Source organism: Panthera onca, chromosome X (assembly GCF_046562875.1).
Source record: "Panthera onca isolate mPanOnc1 chromosome X, mPanOnc1 haplotype 2, whole genome shotgun sequence".
Taxonomy (NCBI): domain Eukaryota; kingdom Metazoa; phylum Chordata; class Mammalia; order Carnivora; family Felidae; genus Panthera; species Panthera onca.
Genome location: NC_138357.1, coordinates 90,383,093 through 90,401,102, shown reverse-complemented (window position 1 = coordinate 90,401,102; position 18,010 = coordinate 90,383,093). Strand labels below are relative to the sequence as shown.

At 37.9% G+C, this 18,010-nt stretch overlaps 1 protein-coding gene across 9 annotated transcripts in view; it reads left to right on the top strand.

The window, feature by feature from the left end:
* The window catches only part of KDM6A (lysine demethylase 6A), a 207,132-nt gene that overhangs the window by 32,543 nt on the left and 156,579 nt on the right, over positions 1-18,010 (top strand). Inside the window, exon 1 of one of the 9 annotated variants that reach the window (XM_081793063.1) lies at positions 14,360-14,634. The exons of the other annotated variants lie outside the window; for them this stretch is intronic. Within the exon in view, the coding sequence (XP_081649189.1) occupies positions 14,569-14,634 (66 nt within the window). The 5' untranslated portion in view covers positions 14,360-14,568. Of the gene's footprint in view, positions 1-14,359; positions 14,635-18,010 lie in introns of those variants that run through there. 9 annotated transcript variants of the gene reach the window in all.

The following is an 18,010-nucleotide window of genomic DNA, read 5'->3' as shown; positions in this document are numbered from 1 at the left end:
CTGAAGAATTAATCGTTTTGAAGTAAAAAGCTAGAACGATTATAAAGAAATAACAGTTGAAAGGTATCATAGAATCCTGAGTTAGCCATTTAAATTTTACTTACATACTGGGAGAAAAGGCAGTTATTTTTGGTGGAGGTGAGAGGGGAGGTGGCATTTTGCAAATATGTATGGTTCATGATTTTTGCCATAAAGTAATTTTCACTAAAGCTAGAGAGATATGTCTTGAGTAGTACAAATAAATGCTCTGACAGATCATAAAAAGGAGAAATCACTTTGGGCCAGGAGAATTGAAGTTTTTCTAGGTGTAGTGTAATTTTTCTTAATAGACTTCATTTTTTAGAACAGTTTTAGAAAAACTGAGTAGTACGGAGAGTTCCTGCACTGTTTCCCTTATTGATATCTGACATTAGTATAATATTAGTGAACAGATATTGATATGTCATTATTAGCTTAAAGTCCATTGTTTGTTTATTTTGGTTTCCCTAGATTTTCCCTAATGCCCTTTTCTGGTTGCAGGATCTCATCTAGCACACTACCTTACACTTCGTAGCCATGTGTTCTCTAGGCTCCTCTCGGCTGTGATGTTTTCTCAGACTTTCTCGTTTTTGATGACTTTAGTTTTGAGAAGTACACACACACACACACGCACATTTTTAAGTTTATTTATTTTGAGAGGGGGCGAGGCAGAGGGAGAGAGGGAGAGGGAGAGAGAATCCCAAGCAGGCTCTGCATGTCCATGCAGAGCCCAATGTGGGGCTCGAACACAAACCATGAGACCTGAGCTGAAATCAGGAGTCGGACGTTTAACCAACTGAGCTACCCAGGCACCCTGTGGTCAGGTATATTATAGGATGTACTTCTATTGGTATATGTCTGATGCTCTTTTCATGATTATACTGGGGTTATGGGTTTTTCAGAGGAAGATCACAGAAGTAAAGTGCCATTTTGATCACTACATATCAAAAGTTTTACCCCCCCCCCCCCCCCCCCAGGTTAGAGTACATAAATTATTTGGGAATCTCCTCCATGGGAGATTGGTCTCTTCATTTGTTAAAGTGTTGCTTTATTTAACTCCATTCCACAGATTTTGGTATATTGTGTTTTCATTTACATTCATGTAAAAATATTTTCAAATTTGCCTTTTGATTTCTGCTTTGACCCGTGGATTTCTGAAGAAGTGTATTTCAGGGATTAGTATCTAGATATTTGGAGATTTCCCAAGTACTTTATTGATTTAATTCTGGTTTGGTCAGAGAACATATTTTGTATGTATGATTTGAATACTTTCAAAAAACTTTTTTTAAGTTTTTAATTTATTATTTAGTTTTGATAAAGACCAAAAGAGTGCAAGGATGGGAAGGGCAAAGAGAGAGGGAGGATCTCAAGCAGACTCTGCGCTGTCAGCGCGGAGCCTGACATGGGGCTTGAACTCAACGAAACTGTGAGATCATTACCTGAGCTGAAATCAAGAGTCAGATGCTTAATCGACTGAGCCACTCAGGTGCCCCAATACTTTCACAATTTTTAAACATTGTTTTATGGTTTAGAATATGGTCTATGTTGCTGAGTGGTCTCTGTGCACTTGAAAAGAATGTTTATTCTGTGGCAAAAATATATATTAGATCAATTTGGTTGATTGTATTTCTCGAGTCTTTTCTATCCTAGTAATTATAAGTCTACTTCTATCAGGCATTGAAAGAGGGTTGTTGAAATCTTTGATTATAATTGTAGTTTTGTCTTTTTTTCTTCTTTTTCAGTTCTGTCATCTTTGGTTAATATATTTTGAAGCTCTTTTATTAAGTGGATAAATATTTAGGATTGTTATAGCCTCCTGATGGATTGATTCTTTTATTGTTGCAAAATGACCTCTTTATTCCTGGTCTCACAGTTTTTGCTCTGAAATCCACTTTAATTTTAATATTGAAGCTCTGGTGTTCTTTTGATTAGCGTTAGCATGGTGTATCTTTTTCCCATCTTTTTAGGTTTAACCTATCTGTGCCTTTATATTTAATTTTTTTTAATGTTTATTTATATTTGAGAGGGAGAGCACAAGCCAGGGAGGGGCAGAGAAAGATGGAGACAGAATCTGAAGCAGGCTGCAGGCTCCGAGCTGTCAGCACAGACCCCAGCGTGGGGCTCGAACTCACCAGCTGCCAGATCACGATCTGAGCTGAAGTTGGATGCTCAACTGACTGAACCACTCAGGCACCCTGTTTTGTTTCTTTCTTTCTTTTGCTTTTTTTTTTTTTTCAATTTTTTTTTGTGCCTTTATATTAAAAGAAAATTTCTTATAGATAGCATGTAGTTGGGTCTTGCTTTTATATGCAGCTGATGATTTCTGCCTTTTAAAAATTTTTTTTTCTCAAATTTTAAATTTTGAAATAATAGCTTTATAGGAAGTTACAAAGAAATATACAAGGGGGTCCTGTGTGTACCCATCACCCAACATCCCCCAATGTTAACATCTTGCTTAACTATAAGTACCACTTGAGGAAATTGACAATGAAAGGAAAATTGACAGGGAATTGGTGATAGTATAATATGTAGAGCTTATTCACATTTCACCAGATATATATGTACTTGTGTGTTTGTGTGTGTGCGTGCGTGTGTGTAGCTCTGCAATTTAATCATGTGTTCTGTGTAACCACAACCAAGATACTTAAATCCATTATGAAGACAAGGCTCCCTTGTGCTACCTCTATAACTACACCAGCTTCTTCCATCCCAAATTCCTGGGAATCATTAATTTGTTCTCCATCTCTGTAATTGTTATTTCATGAGTGTTTTATAAATGGAATCATGTAGTATGCATCCTTTTGAGATTGGTTTAATTTGTTTGCAGTTCATCCAGATAGTTGTGTATATTATTAGTCTGTTCCTTTTTATTCTAAGTAGTATTCCATGATTTGGATATACCACAATTTGTTTAACCATTCACTTCTAGAAGAACATTGGTTAGTTTCCAGCTTTTAGCCAATAAACTGCTCTGAACATCTGCATGCCCATTTCTGCATGAAAATAAATGTTCATTTCTCTGAGATAAATATCCAACAGTGTAATTGCTGGGTTGTATGGTGAGTCTTTTTTAGATTTTAAAGGGACAGCCAAACTTTTCTAGAGTGTCTATGCCAATTTACATTCCTACCAGCTATGTATGAGTGATCCAATTTCTGTGCATCCTCTCCAGCACTGGGTGTTCTCACTATCGTTTTAGTCATTTTGATAGGTGTGTATAGTGATAACTCATTGTGGTTTGAGTTTGCATTTCTCTCATAGTGAATGAAGTTGACTATTTTTTCATGTACTTATTTGCCATCTGTAGATTCTCTTTGGTAAAGTGTCTTTTCCTGTCTTTTGTCCATTTTCTCATTTGAGTGAATTTTTTTAGGGGGGAGAGGCAGAAGGAGAGGGAGAGAGAATCTTAAGCAGGCTCCATGCCCAGCATGGAGCCCCGATTGTGGGGCTTGATCTCAGTGACTGTGAGATCATGACCTGAGCTGAAATCCAAGAGTTGGACGCTTAACTGACTGAGCCACCCCAGGCGCCCCTAAATGGAGTAATTACTAAATGTTGACTTTTGAAAGTTCTTTATATATTCTAGATACAAATCTGCTGCTGCATGTGGATCAGATCATCTGTTGATGTCTTAGTTGAGGAGCACAAGTTGGGTTGGCTTTGGACTTTACTGTTGTTGCCTCTGGCGATGGATCAGGCTCCCTGCTGTGTGATTATAGTGGGGAAGGAGAGGCCTAGAGTGGACTGGGGCTTTCTACCTACTGCTAAGGTTGGATTGGTCTGCTTACTTTTGCATTGGTTGTGGTTTCTTTCCTTCCTTCCTACTCTGCTTTCTTTTCATGTCTGTTGGTTGTAGGTGGCAGGTTTCTCTAGTGTCCAGTCCATGGTATAGGGGACATAAAATGAAAACCCGGGGACTCACTGTGATGCCTTTCTTCAAGTCCTGAGATCCCTGCCTTTGAGCTTTCTTTTATTACTGTCTGTTGAATATGTTTTCAGGTATTTGTGTTTGTAGGGGAGTAGTAAGCAAAGTTTATGCCCTTTTGTTCTGTAACTGGCAGCTGATCCCTGTCTTTAATTGGGGTGTCTTGACCATTTGCATTTCGTGTGATTACTGTTATGTTTAGATTTGGTCTGTCATCTTGTGTGTTTTCTATTCTGTTTTTTGTTCTCTTTTTCCTACCGTGTTTCTACCTTTCATAGGACTAGTGGAGTAGTTTTCATGAGTTTTTTTAAAAAACTTTTTTGCCTACTTTATTTTAAACTATTAGGTATCCTACTTGTTCAAATTAAAAAAATTTTTTTCCCCAATGTTTATTTATTTTTGAGAGAGAGAGAGAAAGCGCGCGTGTGAGAGTGAGCATGAGTGGGGAGGGGCAGAGAGAGGGAGACACAGAATCTGAAGAGGCTCCAGACTCTGAGCTGTCAGCACAGAGCCTGATGCAGGGCTTGAACCCTCAGATGGCGACATGACCAGAGAGGAAGTTGGATACTTAACCTACTGAACCATCCAGGTGCCCCTGTTCAAAATTTTTTTTAAGTAGTTACTTTAGGATTTATAGTATACATGTTTCATTATCACAGTCTACTTTCAAGTAACGCTACCTTTTCTTAGATACTGTAAGAAACTTACTATAGTACATTACTATTTTACTTCTTCTGGACTTTGTCATTCATTTTACTTCTACATTTGTTATCAATTCCACAGTAAGTTATTATTTTTGCTTTAAGCAGTTATCATTTAAGGATATTTATTTAACGTTTATTTCTTTTTGAGAGAGAGAGAGAGAGCGCAGAGAGAGAAAGCATGAGCCAGTGAGCAGGGGTTGGGCAGAGAGAGGGAGACACAGAATTTGAAGCAGGCTCCAGGCTCTGAGCTGTCAGCACAGAGCCCGATGCAGGGCTCAAACTCCCGAAACATGAGATCATGACTTGAGACAAAGTCGGACGCTTAACCGACTGAGCCACTGAAGTGCCCCTAGGAGATTTAAATAAATATGAAAAAGTTATATTTACATGTTTACGATTTCTGTTGTTCCTTCATTTGTATAGAGCTAGATTTTTATCTTGTGTTACTTTCCTACTGCCTGAAGGACTTTTAACATTTCTTGTAGCGCAGATTTGCTGGTAATTAATTCTTTCAGCCTTTGTCTGTCTGCAAAAGTTTATATTTCACCTTTATTTTTGAAAGATATTTTGGTTTGGTATAGAATTCCAGATTGGCTTTTTTTCTTTCAGTGTTTTATAAAGATGTTGCTCTGCTGTTCTCTACCTTACATTGTTTTTGAGATGAAGCTTACTGTCATTCTTATCTTTTTCTTCTACAGGAAGAGAGGCATCCCTGCTCCCCCTCTCTTGGCTGTTTTTAAGATTTTATTGCTGGTGTTAAGCAACCTGGTTAGGTCTTAACTGTGTGTGTGTGTGTGTGTGTGTGTGTGTGTGTGTGTGTGTCGCGCGTGCGCGCACATGTGTATGTATGTTTACACCATTTCTTGTGCTTGAGGTTTGTTGAGCTCCTTGGACATGTAGGTTTATAGTTTTCATCAAATTTAGGAAATTTTCTACTCTTCTGTCTTCATACAGTTTTCTGTTTCCTCTCCTAACTGCATTCCAATTACGTGTATATCAGGCTTGAAGTTAACTGGTTTTTTTCTCCTGCAGAATTTAATCTGCTCTTAATTGCATTCAGTATGTTTTTTACGTTACACATTGTAATTTTCACTTGTCTTTTTTTATATCTTCTCTGTTTTTCCTTAACATGTTCATGATTTTCTCTACTTTCTTGAACTTACGAAATACAGTTTTAATGCTGTAACTTGTATAACTCTTGATTAATTTTTCATTTGAATGGCTTTCTCTTTATGGGTCATAGTTTCTCGATTGTGTCCATGCCTGGTAACTTTTGATTGGATGCTAGACAGTGTGAACTTTATCTTATTGGTTTCTGGATAGAACTATTTTCTTTTAAAATATTTTTGAACTTTGTTTTGGGATGAAATTAAGCTAATTAGAAATAGTTTGGTCATTTTGAGGCTTGCTTTTTTAAAGGTTGCTCTCTTCTCCCTTAACAGTCTTGGGCTACTTTTGCCCCCCCTACTGAGCTACTGTATCTTTCTGGGGATTCTTCTGGATGCTCCTGGTATTATGAAGTTTTTCCACTCTGACTTGTGGGAATAGCAACTCTTTTTGGCACTGTTTGAGTTAGGTGGATTTTTCCACTTGTTTATTTCAGGTGGTTCTTTACCTTCATGCACTCATTGTTACTCATCTGAGGACTGAAGGAGGAGATGGGCTGTGTAAGTCTCAGGAGTGCTCTGTCTACAGCTCTCTCCCCTCTCATTTCCTGCTTCTTTTTGTGTCTGAGGGACTGCACTTTACCTGCATTCCCCTACCTTTGACATTGCATGACAACTCCTTCCAGGTGGGAAGCTGAGGGCAGTCATAGGGGTTACCTCATTTGTTTCTTCTCTCTCAGGGACCACTGCCCTTATTGCTTGTTGTCCAGTGTCTAAAAACATTGTTTCGTATATTTTTCTTGGTTTATTAGTTAATGTGGTGGCAGGGTAAATCTGGTCATTTTATTCCATTTTTGCTAGCAGCAGAAATCCTAAATAAATTTGTAGTTGTGATTTTGTGTTTATTTTAAATCTGCTTCTGTATAATACTTCTTGATGAAGAATAATTCTTAATTTATCTTATCCCAGGAATGTCCTTATCTTATTTATCTTATCCCAGGAATGTCCTATAGACTTTTTGTTTTAAATATGGGTGCTATGTAAGATATATGGAGTAACGTACCATGAAAGGGAGTAAGGAATGATGTAGGAGTGAAAGAAAAGATTTAGGTCAGGTACCATATATAATCAGTATCCTCAGTGCAAATACAAATATTTCTAGTTTTGAGGCCATACATTTATTTATAGTTAATGCATGCTTTAGTCCAGGGCTTTCCACCTCCATTACATGGAACAGTGTTGTCCCAATAGGTTTTAATTGCTTTCACAACAAAAAGGTTCTGTGGACCATATGCAGTAAGGATGTTCTAGAGTAAATAAAGTTTGTCTCTCTTTTAGCATTTTTCAAAACCAGTAATACTAATGAATTCTCTGACTCACCAGTGAACCAATGTAGACTTAATGACAGGACTTTAGTGATCCACTTCTGAATGTCAAAAGAGATGCGTCATTATTAAATGATCAAGGGTGTTGTCATAATGTCTAAATAAGATGTATTTAATCTTCATGGGGTATTTAAGTGCATTCAAGGATTCATATTTTTAGTAAGTCTGCTGATTACTTTTGATGTGTATTTATTTAGATGGTTTTCAGTATTTTGCTGGTACAAACAATCTTGTATATATGTTATTTTATACAATGTGTGTGTTTATTTGTAGGAATAATTCTTAGAATTGCTCTGGTAAAAGAGGGTGGATAATACACGCATGCACACACATACACTAGCAATATGCACATACGTACATATGCATGCATTTGTATTTTTGATAGATACATTTTTTTCTGCATTGAAATTTGTCAGTTTGTACTCAGACCACTTTGTAAGCCTGTATTAAGGGAAATTTGATGAACATTCCCTAGTTACTTCTTCCCAACCTAACATGTTTTTAGTTAGTCTAGAATAGTGATTAAGCATATGGACTCTGGAGGCAGCCTCTCTGGTTGTAATCCTGACTTTGCCATTTGTTAGCAGTTTGACCATGGTTAGATCATTATATTTGTTTTCCTATCAGTAAAATGGGAGAACAACAGTACCTTGATCAAGGGCTGCTGTAATTAAACGAATTAATATATAAATAGCACTTAGTGTCTAGCTCATAACAGAAGCTATATTATTGAATATTGAACCTCATGAAAGAGGCTGCCCCCTGCCCCATGGTTTACTGGCCATTAGTTTCTTTTTCTGTGATTTGCAATTAACCTTTTCTTTAAAATTTAACACGGTATTATACACATAAAATTACAATAAAATTTCAGGGCATCTGGGTGGCTCATTCGGTTAAGCTTCTGACTCCGCTCAGGTCCTGATCTCGCAGTTCATGAATTAGAACCCCGCTTTGGGCTCTGCACTGACAGTACCTGCTTGGGATTCTCTCTCTCCCTCTCTCTCTGCTCCTGTCCTGCTTATTCTCTATCTCTCTCTCTCAGAATTAATAAACTTAAAAAACGAAAACTTAAAAATTTTTCATAAAAATTGTATCCCCTAGCTCCCTCTATTTTCTTTTCCTAAGTTTTACCTCTTCTGATCATATTTACCTTCATGACTGTAAGTGATATGCTTGGGTTGTCTTGATTTTTCCAGGTTTAAGCATTTTTTATTTTCCACTACGGAAGGTGAAGATTTATCTTTCTTTTTTTCTCAGTGTCCTACTGTACTCTTTATACTTGTATTATTAACCTCAGTATTTGATGTTTGATTTGTGACTGTGTAAACTCTAGTAATGGCTGGGTCATGTAATTATGTTTCTCTGCAGTACTTTCTCATGAATTTAATAATTTTATTTCTGATTATTTTTCTGTGTGCTTATCACTGACTTGCTGTCACCCTCTGATTCTTCATCAGTTGTCTAAATCATTTTCTCAGGATGTCAAGATGTGTGAAGAACTTGGTCAGTTTTTATTTTACTAAGGATACCTCTTCTGTAAGCCTTCTAACTTGCTCCAGTCTGGACTGGTTTTTCCATTGCATATATTAACACCATCTTACGGAAAAAAGCTCCTCAGTATTTAATGTTTTGACACTTGCTTTTTAACAGTCATATGTCTTGGACATTTTTCCATGTCAGTCCTTCAAGCCTTCCTGTATTTAAAAGTGGCTGTTTGGACTCTCAACAATAGCCAAAATGTGGAAAGAGCCTAAATGTCCATCAGCTGATGAATGGATAAAGAAATTGTGGCTTATATACACAATGGAGTACTACGTGGCAATGAGAAAGAATGAAATATGGCCCTTTGTAGCCACGTGGATGGAACTGGAGAGTGTGATGCTAAGTGAAATAAGCCATACAGAGAAAGACAGATACCATATGTTTTCACTCTTATGTGGATCCTGAGAAAGTTAACAGAAACCCATGGGGGAGGGGAAGAAAAAAAAAAAAGAGGTTAGAGTGGGAGAGAGCCAAAGCATAAGAGACTCTTAAAAACTGAGAACAAACTGAGGGTTGATGGGGGGGTGGGAGGGAGGGGAGGGTAGGTGATGGGTATTGAAGAGGGCATCTTTTAGGATGAGCACTGGGTGTTGTATGGAAACCAATTTGACAATATATTTCATATATTAAAAAAATAAATAAATAAAAGTGGCTGTTTGGTATCTCCAGTGTAGCTGTACTATAATTTAATTAATTCCGTATTGATGAGAATTTGTGTTTCTGGTTTTGTAGTGAACATCTTTGTGTGTGTGTGTGTGTGTGTGTGTGTGTGTATACACACATATATATTTAATGTTTATTTTTGAGAGATAGAGACGAGTGCGAGTGTGGAAGGGGCAGACACACACACACACACACACACACACACACACACACACAGAATCCAAAGTAGGCTCCAGGCTCCGAGCTGTCAGCATAGAGCCCAATTCTGGGCTCGAACTCACAGACTGTGAGATCATGACCTGAAGTGAAGTCGGACGCTTAACCGACTGAGCCACCCAGGCGTCCCCTTTGTATATATTTTTATACAGTTGTGCATAGGGTAAATATCTAGATGTGCAAAATTGCTGGGTCAAGTGGAAAACATTTAAAATGTCTCAGAAAAGATTGCTTACATTTGAAGTGTCTTCAGCGTCTTTTTAAAATAGCCCAAGGGCGCCTGGGTGGCTCAGTCAGTTAGTTAAGCCTCTGACTTGGGCTCAGTTCATGATCTCAGGGTTCATGGGTTCAAGCCCCGTGTCGAGCTCTCTCCTGTCAGCACAGAGTCCACTTCGGATCCTCTTGTTCCTCCCCGCCCCCCCACCTCGCATTTCCCCCACCGGTGTGCATGCTCTCTCTCTCTCTCTCTCTCTCAAAAATAAATAAACATTAAAAAAAGTTTTTTTTTTAATAGCCTAGATAGGGGCGCCTGGGTGGCTCAGTTGGTTAAGCGCCCAACTCTCAATTTTGGCTCAGGTCATGATCTCATGGTTTGTAGGTTTAAGCCCTGTGTCAGGCTCTGTGCTGATAGCATGGAGCCTGTGTGAGATTCTCTGTCCCTCTCTCTTTGCGCCCCCCCCCCCCAATAAATGAACATTAAAAAAAATAGCCTAGATAATACTGAGCTTAACTTTTTTCCCTGTCTTATTGGTAAAAAGCGTATTTCAGAGTTTAAACTGAATATTTCACTATTAATGAGATTCAATATATTTTCCCTATGTTTATTGTCTAGTAATTCCTCTTTGGTCCATTCATGCCCTTTGCTCAGGATTTTCTTTTCAGCTTCTTGTCTTTGTTGGGGGAGGGGGTTTGTAAGAGAAGTTTTTATGATTTAAATCTCTGATCAAGCAGGAATATTTTGTAAATACGTACATTGAGGTTTGGAGAAACCGTTGATATCACCCAGCATGAACACCACAGAAAGGTAGAGCTTTGTGATTTAAAATTTATTGCATTTCTGGGGGTAGATGAACCAAATAACAGTAACCAGTTCCAGCTCTGCTCAACCTAGAGTCCTGATAGTGGATGGAGGAGGAAGTAGATGCTTATCAAACTTAAATATCTCCCAGGAATGTCAGTTTTACTTAGGACTTTGGGGCTAGACAACGAGTTTTTATGTTAAAATAACTTAGGGAAACAACCTAAAATTTATATGAACTTTAAGGTTAGGACGTGAGACTTCAGAAATAATTTATGTATGTAATGTTTATATCTCTAAGATCCCTAAATTTCTCAGCTGTTAAGTGTACTTTAGGAGAAAAATGTGAGGATACAGGTGCTCATGGAATTTTTTTTTAAGTTTATTTATTTTGAGAGACAGAGCAAGCAAGAAGGGGTGGGCAGAGAGGAGAGAGATCATTCCAAGCAGGCTCTGGGGCTCGAACTCAAGAACCGTGAGATCATGACCTAAGCCTCGATCAAGAGTCACACACTCAACGGACTGAGCCACTCAGGTGCCCCAAATGCTTATGGAATTTAACAGTGGTCACTGTGCACTGGAACATAATAAAACAGCATTTAAAAAAATGTTTTTACCGTGATCCATCATGATGGATTTTACATTGCAGTTCAGCATCTATGCACAGTCCTATAATAAACACAAATTTTATGAAATGTTTATTTTTACAACTTATGACCCATTCTAATATTTATTTCATAAAAAAAAATCTGATCTTAATCTACTTAGTTGATTTCCATTTGGTTGTGGCTTGCAGTCTGAAACTGCTTAGTGTGTTACTTGTTATCTTATTTGAAGTCATCCTGAGGTGCTGTGGAGTTCAGCCTGGTCTTGTTCAGCTGCTCATTACCTGTGTGACCTCAGGTAGGTCACTTCGTCTCTCAGTGACACACTTTCCTCAAACAAGGGGATACTAGAAGCTGTACTCTCTCATAGGGTGGTTGTGAAGTTTAGATGAGAGAATGTAGGCACACCCAGGCATATACAGCTGTCAATGGTGAACTGCTGTTGTAAATTCCAGAATGGAAGGATTTAAACTCAGGAGTACGCCTCCCTTGCCGCATCTCCTTTCAAAGAAAAAAAAAAAAGTCCCGCTGAGTTTTTATTAAAATTTATAGTAAAGTAACCTTAAACATTTATTATTGGAAGAAAAGAACAAGTATTTCAAAGTATTCAGTTACTGAAAAGAGAATCTGAGGCTTGTTGAATTCCCTTTATCTATGTTCCCCCTTTCTTAGTTTCCTCATTTTTGTCCTCTAAGTCTGAAGAAGAAAATGAAACATACCTTCAGACTAACCCCCAGATAACTATTGACATTAAAATAAAAAGGTAGTGTATGCATATGTGTAGACAATGCAAATAGTGAGGAAAGCAATAATGTAATACAAACTAAAAGCTTTCCCCTGTCCCTCTACTGTTACCAGTTTCTATTTATCTTTGTCCTGGTGCTTCTGTACATGTTTGTGGTTGTATTTGCTTTTTCAAAAATGTATGCAGTGTTCAATAACTTGCCTTTTAAAATGGCTTCAGAGGCTTTGTCAGTATCAAAAATATATTACTGTTTCATTCTTTTCAGCCATTCTAGAATGCTTAACTAGAGTGGAGGTGCTGGAATTATTTAATCAGTCCACTGATTGTTGGATTGTTCTATGGTTGGATATTTGTTTCCAGTTTTTTCTTAATTTTTTTTTTTGGTGGGGGGTGGGTGGAAATACCAAATCAGAAAAGCTGAAAGGATAGTGCAATCAGTATCTGTAATTTCCTTCACTTAGATTCACCAGTTGTTAACATTTTGCCACATTTGTGTGTGTGCTATTTTTCTTCATGTTTTACTGAATCACTTGAAAGTTACCTGAATACTCCAGCATGGATTTCCTAAGAACAAGTGCATTGCCCAAAATATCCACAGTATAGTTCTCACTTTTGGGAAATTTAATGTTCATAATACTGTTATTTAATTAATATATAGCCTATATTAAAATTTTCTCATTTTTCCCGTAGTGTCCCATAGTTGATATTTTTAAAATCCAGATCGCGTTTTGTATTATGTGTCTTGTCGCTTTAATCTCCTTTATAGTTCCCCAGCCTTTTTTAAAAGTCTGTTTCTTTGCATGTCTCATAAATTTTTGTTGAGAATTGTACATTTTCAGTAATAACATTGTAGCAACTCTGGATTCTGACCCCTGTCAACCTCCAAGATCAGTTGCTGTTTATTTGTTTAGTGACTTGCCTAGATTAATTCTATGATCTCTTTTGTCTGTAGTGTATGACCATTGAGGTCTGTGCTCAGTTGTTCTTTTCCTTAGTTTTTGGTTTTATTTTTTTAAGTTTGGCTTCCTAGAAGTCACCTCTGGGTCAAGTATAGTTTAATGATCACCAGTGATAAATAAGAAGTTGTGTTTAAACACCTTGGTCCAATAAGGTATCCTTTACTTGAAATGTCTGTGTGTCTGTTGGGACCACATTCAGAGATCAGATTTCAAGTTCATACCCTCTGCTTGAGCGAAGGTCTGGGTGGACAGCTAGAGATCTCTCTTCTCTCTCCTGAATGTCTGTACAGCTTTCCAAATTCCCAGGAATATGTGGGAGCTTATCAAGGTCTACTATGGCTGTCTCATTCCTCAGGTCACCCAGTAAAATTTCTGGCTGATTTTATGATTGCCCCTACCAGTATTGCACCTTCAGCTTCAGACAGCTGTGATGTTGGCTTTCCTCCCCTCAGTTGTTCAGCATTGAGATGGCTATTGTTTTATGCATGCAGTTTCGAGTCAGGCCAGCCCCCTTTGTCATTTGAGCAGCTATTTTCACAGCTTTCTCTGACTGCCCTGGTAGAATTACTATCCCAAGGACCTTGATGGGCCAGGATCTTTTGAGTACCCAGGTGAATACTGCAGAATCCCACTGTTTTTCTTGTAGTTTATTGGTTTTTCTTGAATAATACTTTAAGTTTGTTGTATGTCATTTTCCAGAGCCCTGAAATGGTTCTTTAGTGTTATTTATTTAATTTAGAAATTACCATGTAGTCAGATGGACTTTTTTCTTTTGGTTTACTGTTCTATAAATTTTTAAGACATGTGTTGATTGGTGTAACCCCTACCACCCTTGGGAATACAGAGTTTATGCTATTCCTTTGTGATGACACCCTTCCCCAACCCATAATCCCTGGCAACTGCTAATTACTTTCCATGACTATAGTTTTGTCATTTTGAGAATGTCATATACATGGAACCATACAATATATAACCTCTTGAGACTAACTTTTTACTCAGCATAATGTCCTTGAAATTCATCCAAGTTCTTACGTGTATTGATAGTTCACCTTTTTTGTGCGGCATGGTGTTCTACTGCATGCATATACGACAGTTTATCCATTTACCTGTTGAAGAACACTTGGGTTGTTTCCAACTTTTTGGCAATTATGGGTAGAGCTGCTATAAACATTCACGTACAAGTTTTTGAGGGAACGTGGGTCTTCATTTCTCCCGGATGAATACTCAGGAATGGTATGGTTGGATCAGATGGTTAAGCATGTGTTTAAATTTAATTGCGAGCTTATTTTTCAAGAGAGGCAATACCATTTTTTGGCGCTGGTGGGGCTATATACGTAGAACATTTATTTTGTACTGTCTTTAACCTGGCCATGCTCTCAAACCACCCCTTTTTTCCTTTTTTTTTTTTTCTTTCTTCTTTAAGCATTTATCTTCAGATATTTTCTTAGCTGAGACACAGTTTTTTGTTTTGTTTTTCCATTTTGAGTTTTGGTTCTCTGCTTTATAACCAGATGACACATAAAAAATTCATCTTATCCAGTGATCCCACTTCTAGGTATATATCCAAAAGAATTGGAAGAGATATTTGCACACTCATGTTTATTGCAACATTATTCACAGGTAAAAGGTGGAAGTAACCCAAATGTCCATCAGTGGATGAATTGATAAAGAAAATACAGTATATGCTCACAGTGGAATATCACACAGCCTTAAAGAAGAAGAAAATCCTGTCACATGCTACAGCATGGGTAAACCTTGAAGGCCTTAGGCTAAATGGAATAAGCTGATCACAAAAGGACAGATACCATAGGATTCCACTCATATGAAGTATCTGAACTAGGCAAAATAACAGAAACAGAAAGTAGAAAGGTGGTTGCCAGAGGTGGGATGGGGGAAGGGGAGTGGTAAGCGTTTAGAATTTCAGCACAACTACGTGAATATACAGTACTTAACACTACACTTACAAAAGGCTAAGATTGCAAATTTAATGTTATGTGTTTTTTTTTTTAACCACATTAAAGTATTAAAAAATTATAAAAAAGATACAATGCAAGTGTCTACAAAAATCCTATTAAGATTGGTTTTATTTGGTGTTCTTTTAGTTGGGGGGGGGGGGGGATGTCTTTTTTTTTTTTTTTTTTTTTTAAGTTTATTTATTTGTTTTTGAGAGAGCATGTGCAAGCTCGTACATGAGCAGGGGAAGCACAGAGGTGGGGGGAGAGAATCCCAAGCAGGCTCCTCTCAGTGAGGATCCCAGCTCCGGTGTCCATCTCACGACTGCAAGATCATGACCTGAGCCGATATCAAGAGTCGGGCTTAACCGCTTAATTGGCTAAGCCACCCAGGTGCTCCTGGACAGGAGGTCTTAAAAACTTTTTCCCACAGTGACTTCATGTCACCTAGTTTTCTCTTCTTAGCTATCAAACTCCTAAAGCTAGCGTTGGGTTGAAGAAAAGGAATCCAAGCACAGGAGATGAAGATAGTTATTAATCTTCTCGAATCAGAATCCACTTGTTAGGTCTGTTCTTTTTTCCCAGGTATGAGAGTTTCAATCCCATCAAATACCCAGTAGGTTGTATAAAACAGAATAGAGAACAAGCTACCTTTGTGTTAAGACAGGAATTTATCCAGTATTACTGTTTTGCTTTAATACCTGGGAGCCAAGAAATGGATGCTCCCAGGCAGAGCAAGAAATGGATGCTGATTTGTCTCAAAATGAGAAGTTTGCCTGTATATTCTGATGGTAGCTTTTAGATCATTGCTGTTTTAGACTAGTGGTCCTTCTTGCTCTAGGTAGCCTTTTGCTGTTGCTACTTATATCCTATGACATTTACATGTCAGGCTCCTTTTATTTTACTTATATCTCACTTCACCTTTCAGCGACATTCATCACAGTAGACTGGTTTCTTCTTTCAGTTTCTTTGACACACCAAGGGTTTCCTGATTTTCCTCTTACTTAACTGGCTTTTTTTTTTTTTTTTAACCTACTTACTTCCTTTAGTCCCATAGCTCCCCCGCCCTCCAATGTTCACTTGTATTTTTTAAGCCCCTTGTTTGCATATCTTACCCATGTATTGCTTTTCTTTTTTTTTTCAGTTAAGAAAATACAGGTACACAGTTAAAAAAATTAAAACAAAAAACAAGTGGTTCTATAAGAAGTATAGTGGAAAACAGCAGTCCTTCACTGTCCTGTGAGATACCACCTTCAAAACTTCACTGTTACTTTTGGGGATTTACTTGCATCTTTCTAAATAATATGCTTATAATGCTGTTTTTGTCATTCCCTCACCCTTTCCCCCATTTACATTCTGTTGGCTTTCTAGTATGGAGGATAAAGTTGTATTGTTTTAATCATCTTTTTCTTTTTCTCTGTCCTTCCAGTATAACAGCTTTGGGTTAAATTAATAAAACAACTTTTACCTTATTGTTAAGCCAAGAAGTATATTATGATGTATATTTACTTAAAAGTGTTTTCCTAATGCTGATTGCTTTTAATTGTTTTTAAGTTTTAATAACTTTTATTGTTTGCCATGGGTTCCTGTCACTAATTCTTGCCAAACAACTATCAGTTGCTTCTGAATACTTTTTCCTGTTTTTCAGATACATTGTCTGATTATCAGTCTGGATAATTTCCTCATAAATCATTCCTGGTGCCCTCTTCTCTCCTCCTGTATCATTTGGCCTTTTATCATCTTTGGAAGAAGCAAGTCTTCACCTTTGTGTTGCAGCTGTGTTTCTTAGATGCATTGTTTCTCTTTGTTCTTCTGCTTCTTGATTGAGAGTTTATCTGCTATAGAAGATCATGTGATGTTGGAAATAATTTTTCACCAATTTTGATACCAGTTTCTTTGCCTTTTAGCTTTCTGTGTTTGGGGTGAGCCATTTTTTGTGTAATTGTTGTTGTTTTTTTTTTTTTTTTTTATTCCATTCTTCCTCCCACAACTTTCAGGATTGTATCTTTACCTGGTATTCTGAAAAATCATGGTAATGGCCTTAGTCTGTCTGAAAAATTATATCCCTCAGGTCTGAGAAATGCATGTTGGCTCAAACTTTTCATTATTTGATGTTACCTTCATAGGAAAAAGTCAGTTTCTTCTCATTCTTACATGTGTCAGTTTGGTGAAATGACTAGTAGATAGCCTAAGCCAGTTATGGGAAATCTGATGATTTAGAGTGACAACCCTGGCGTGTAACCTGGGGATAGATACACGAATGAGAGTTAATCCTGGCCAGAGAGAGAAGTGATCAGAGGCATATGTGTGGGGAGGGGCGGAGGGAGGAGTGGTGACTTAGAGCATCTGATTTTGTGTATGACAGAATTCTAGAACAGAGTAGGTCCTATACAGATAAGTTAGGAAAAAAGAATTATTTTGTCATAGTAGACCTTATAAACCAAATATTGAGGAGAAAATTATTCATGATATTTGTTATAGATGATAAGGCAGGCTTTATTTAAGGGAGGCTTTTGCAAAAGGCATAGGGACCACTGCAGTGGGGTCATGAATTGGGAGAGAGAGATTGGGTTCGACTCTGAATATAGTATGGGGAAATGAATTATACCCAGGGAGCAGGGAGAGAGTACGTTGCCCAAGTCAGGCTAGAGTGATCAGACATCACCTGTGGGGTGGCAGGATGGTGGGGGCGGGGGGGGGGGGGTAGATTCTGGCCAAACGAGTTTAGCAGGATTCTTGCTAATATTGGACAATGCAGAGAGAAACACAGAAGTCCAAAATGTTGAGGCCTGGTTGAAAATGCCCTCAGAGCAACCTGAGTTGAGTCTGCTTAAGGAGAGAATCTTTGTCACAATGCACGGAGATAAGAAAAAGTGATCTGTCTAGGGAACTGTTGGGAAGAAGCAAGGATTTGGTAAGGATGGTTGGTGACACTGCATCGTGCAAGGCCTTGCACTGTCTGTGATTCCTGTATAGGCAACTAGTTCTCCATCTTTTCCCCTCCATGATAACGTACCTAATACTTGGCCTTTTCTGGGACTGTGCACAATCCTGGAAAGCCAGCTCTTTCATTTAATAAAACATAATGGCATGCAAAGAGGATGATGTTACGTATCGAATATCATATGCACACACGTCCTATTCTAAGTGACTTGTGGTACAGCATTTAAAA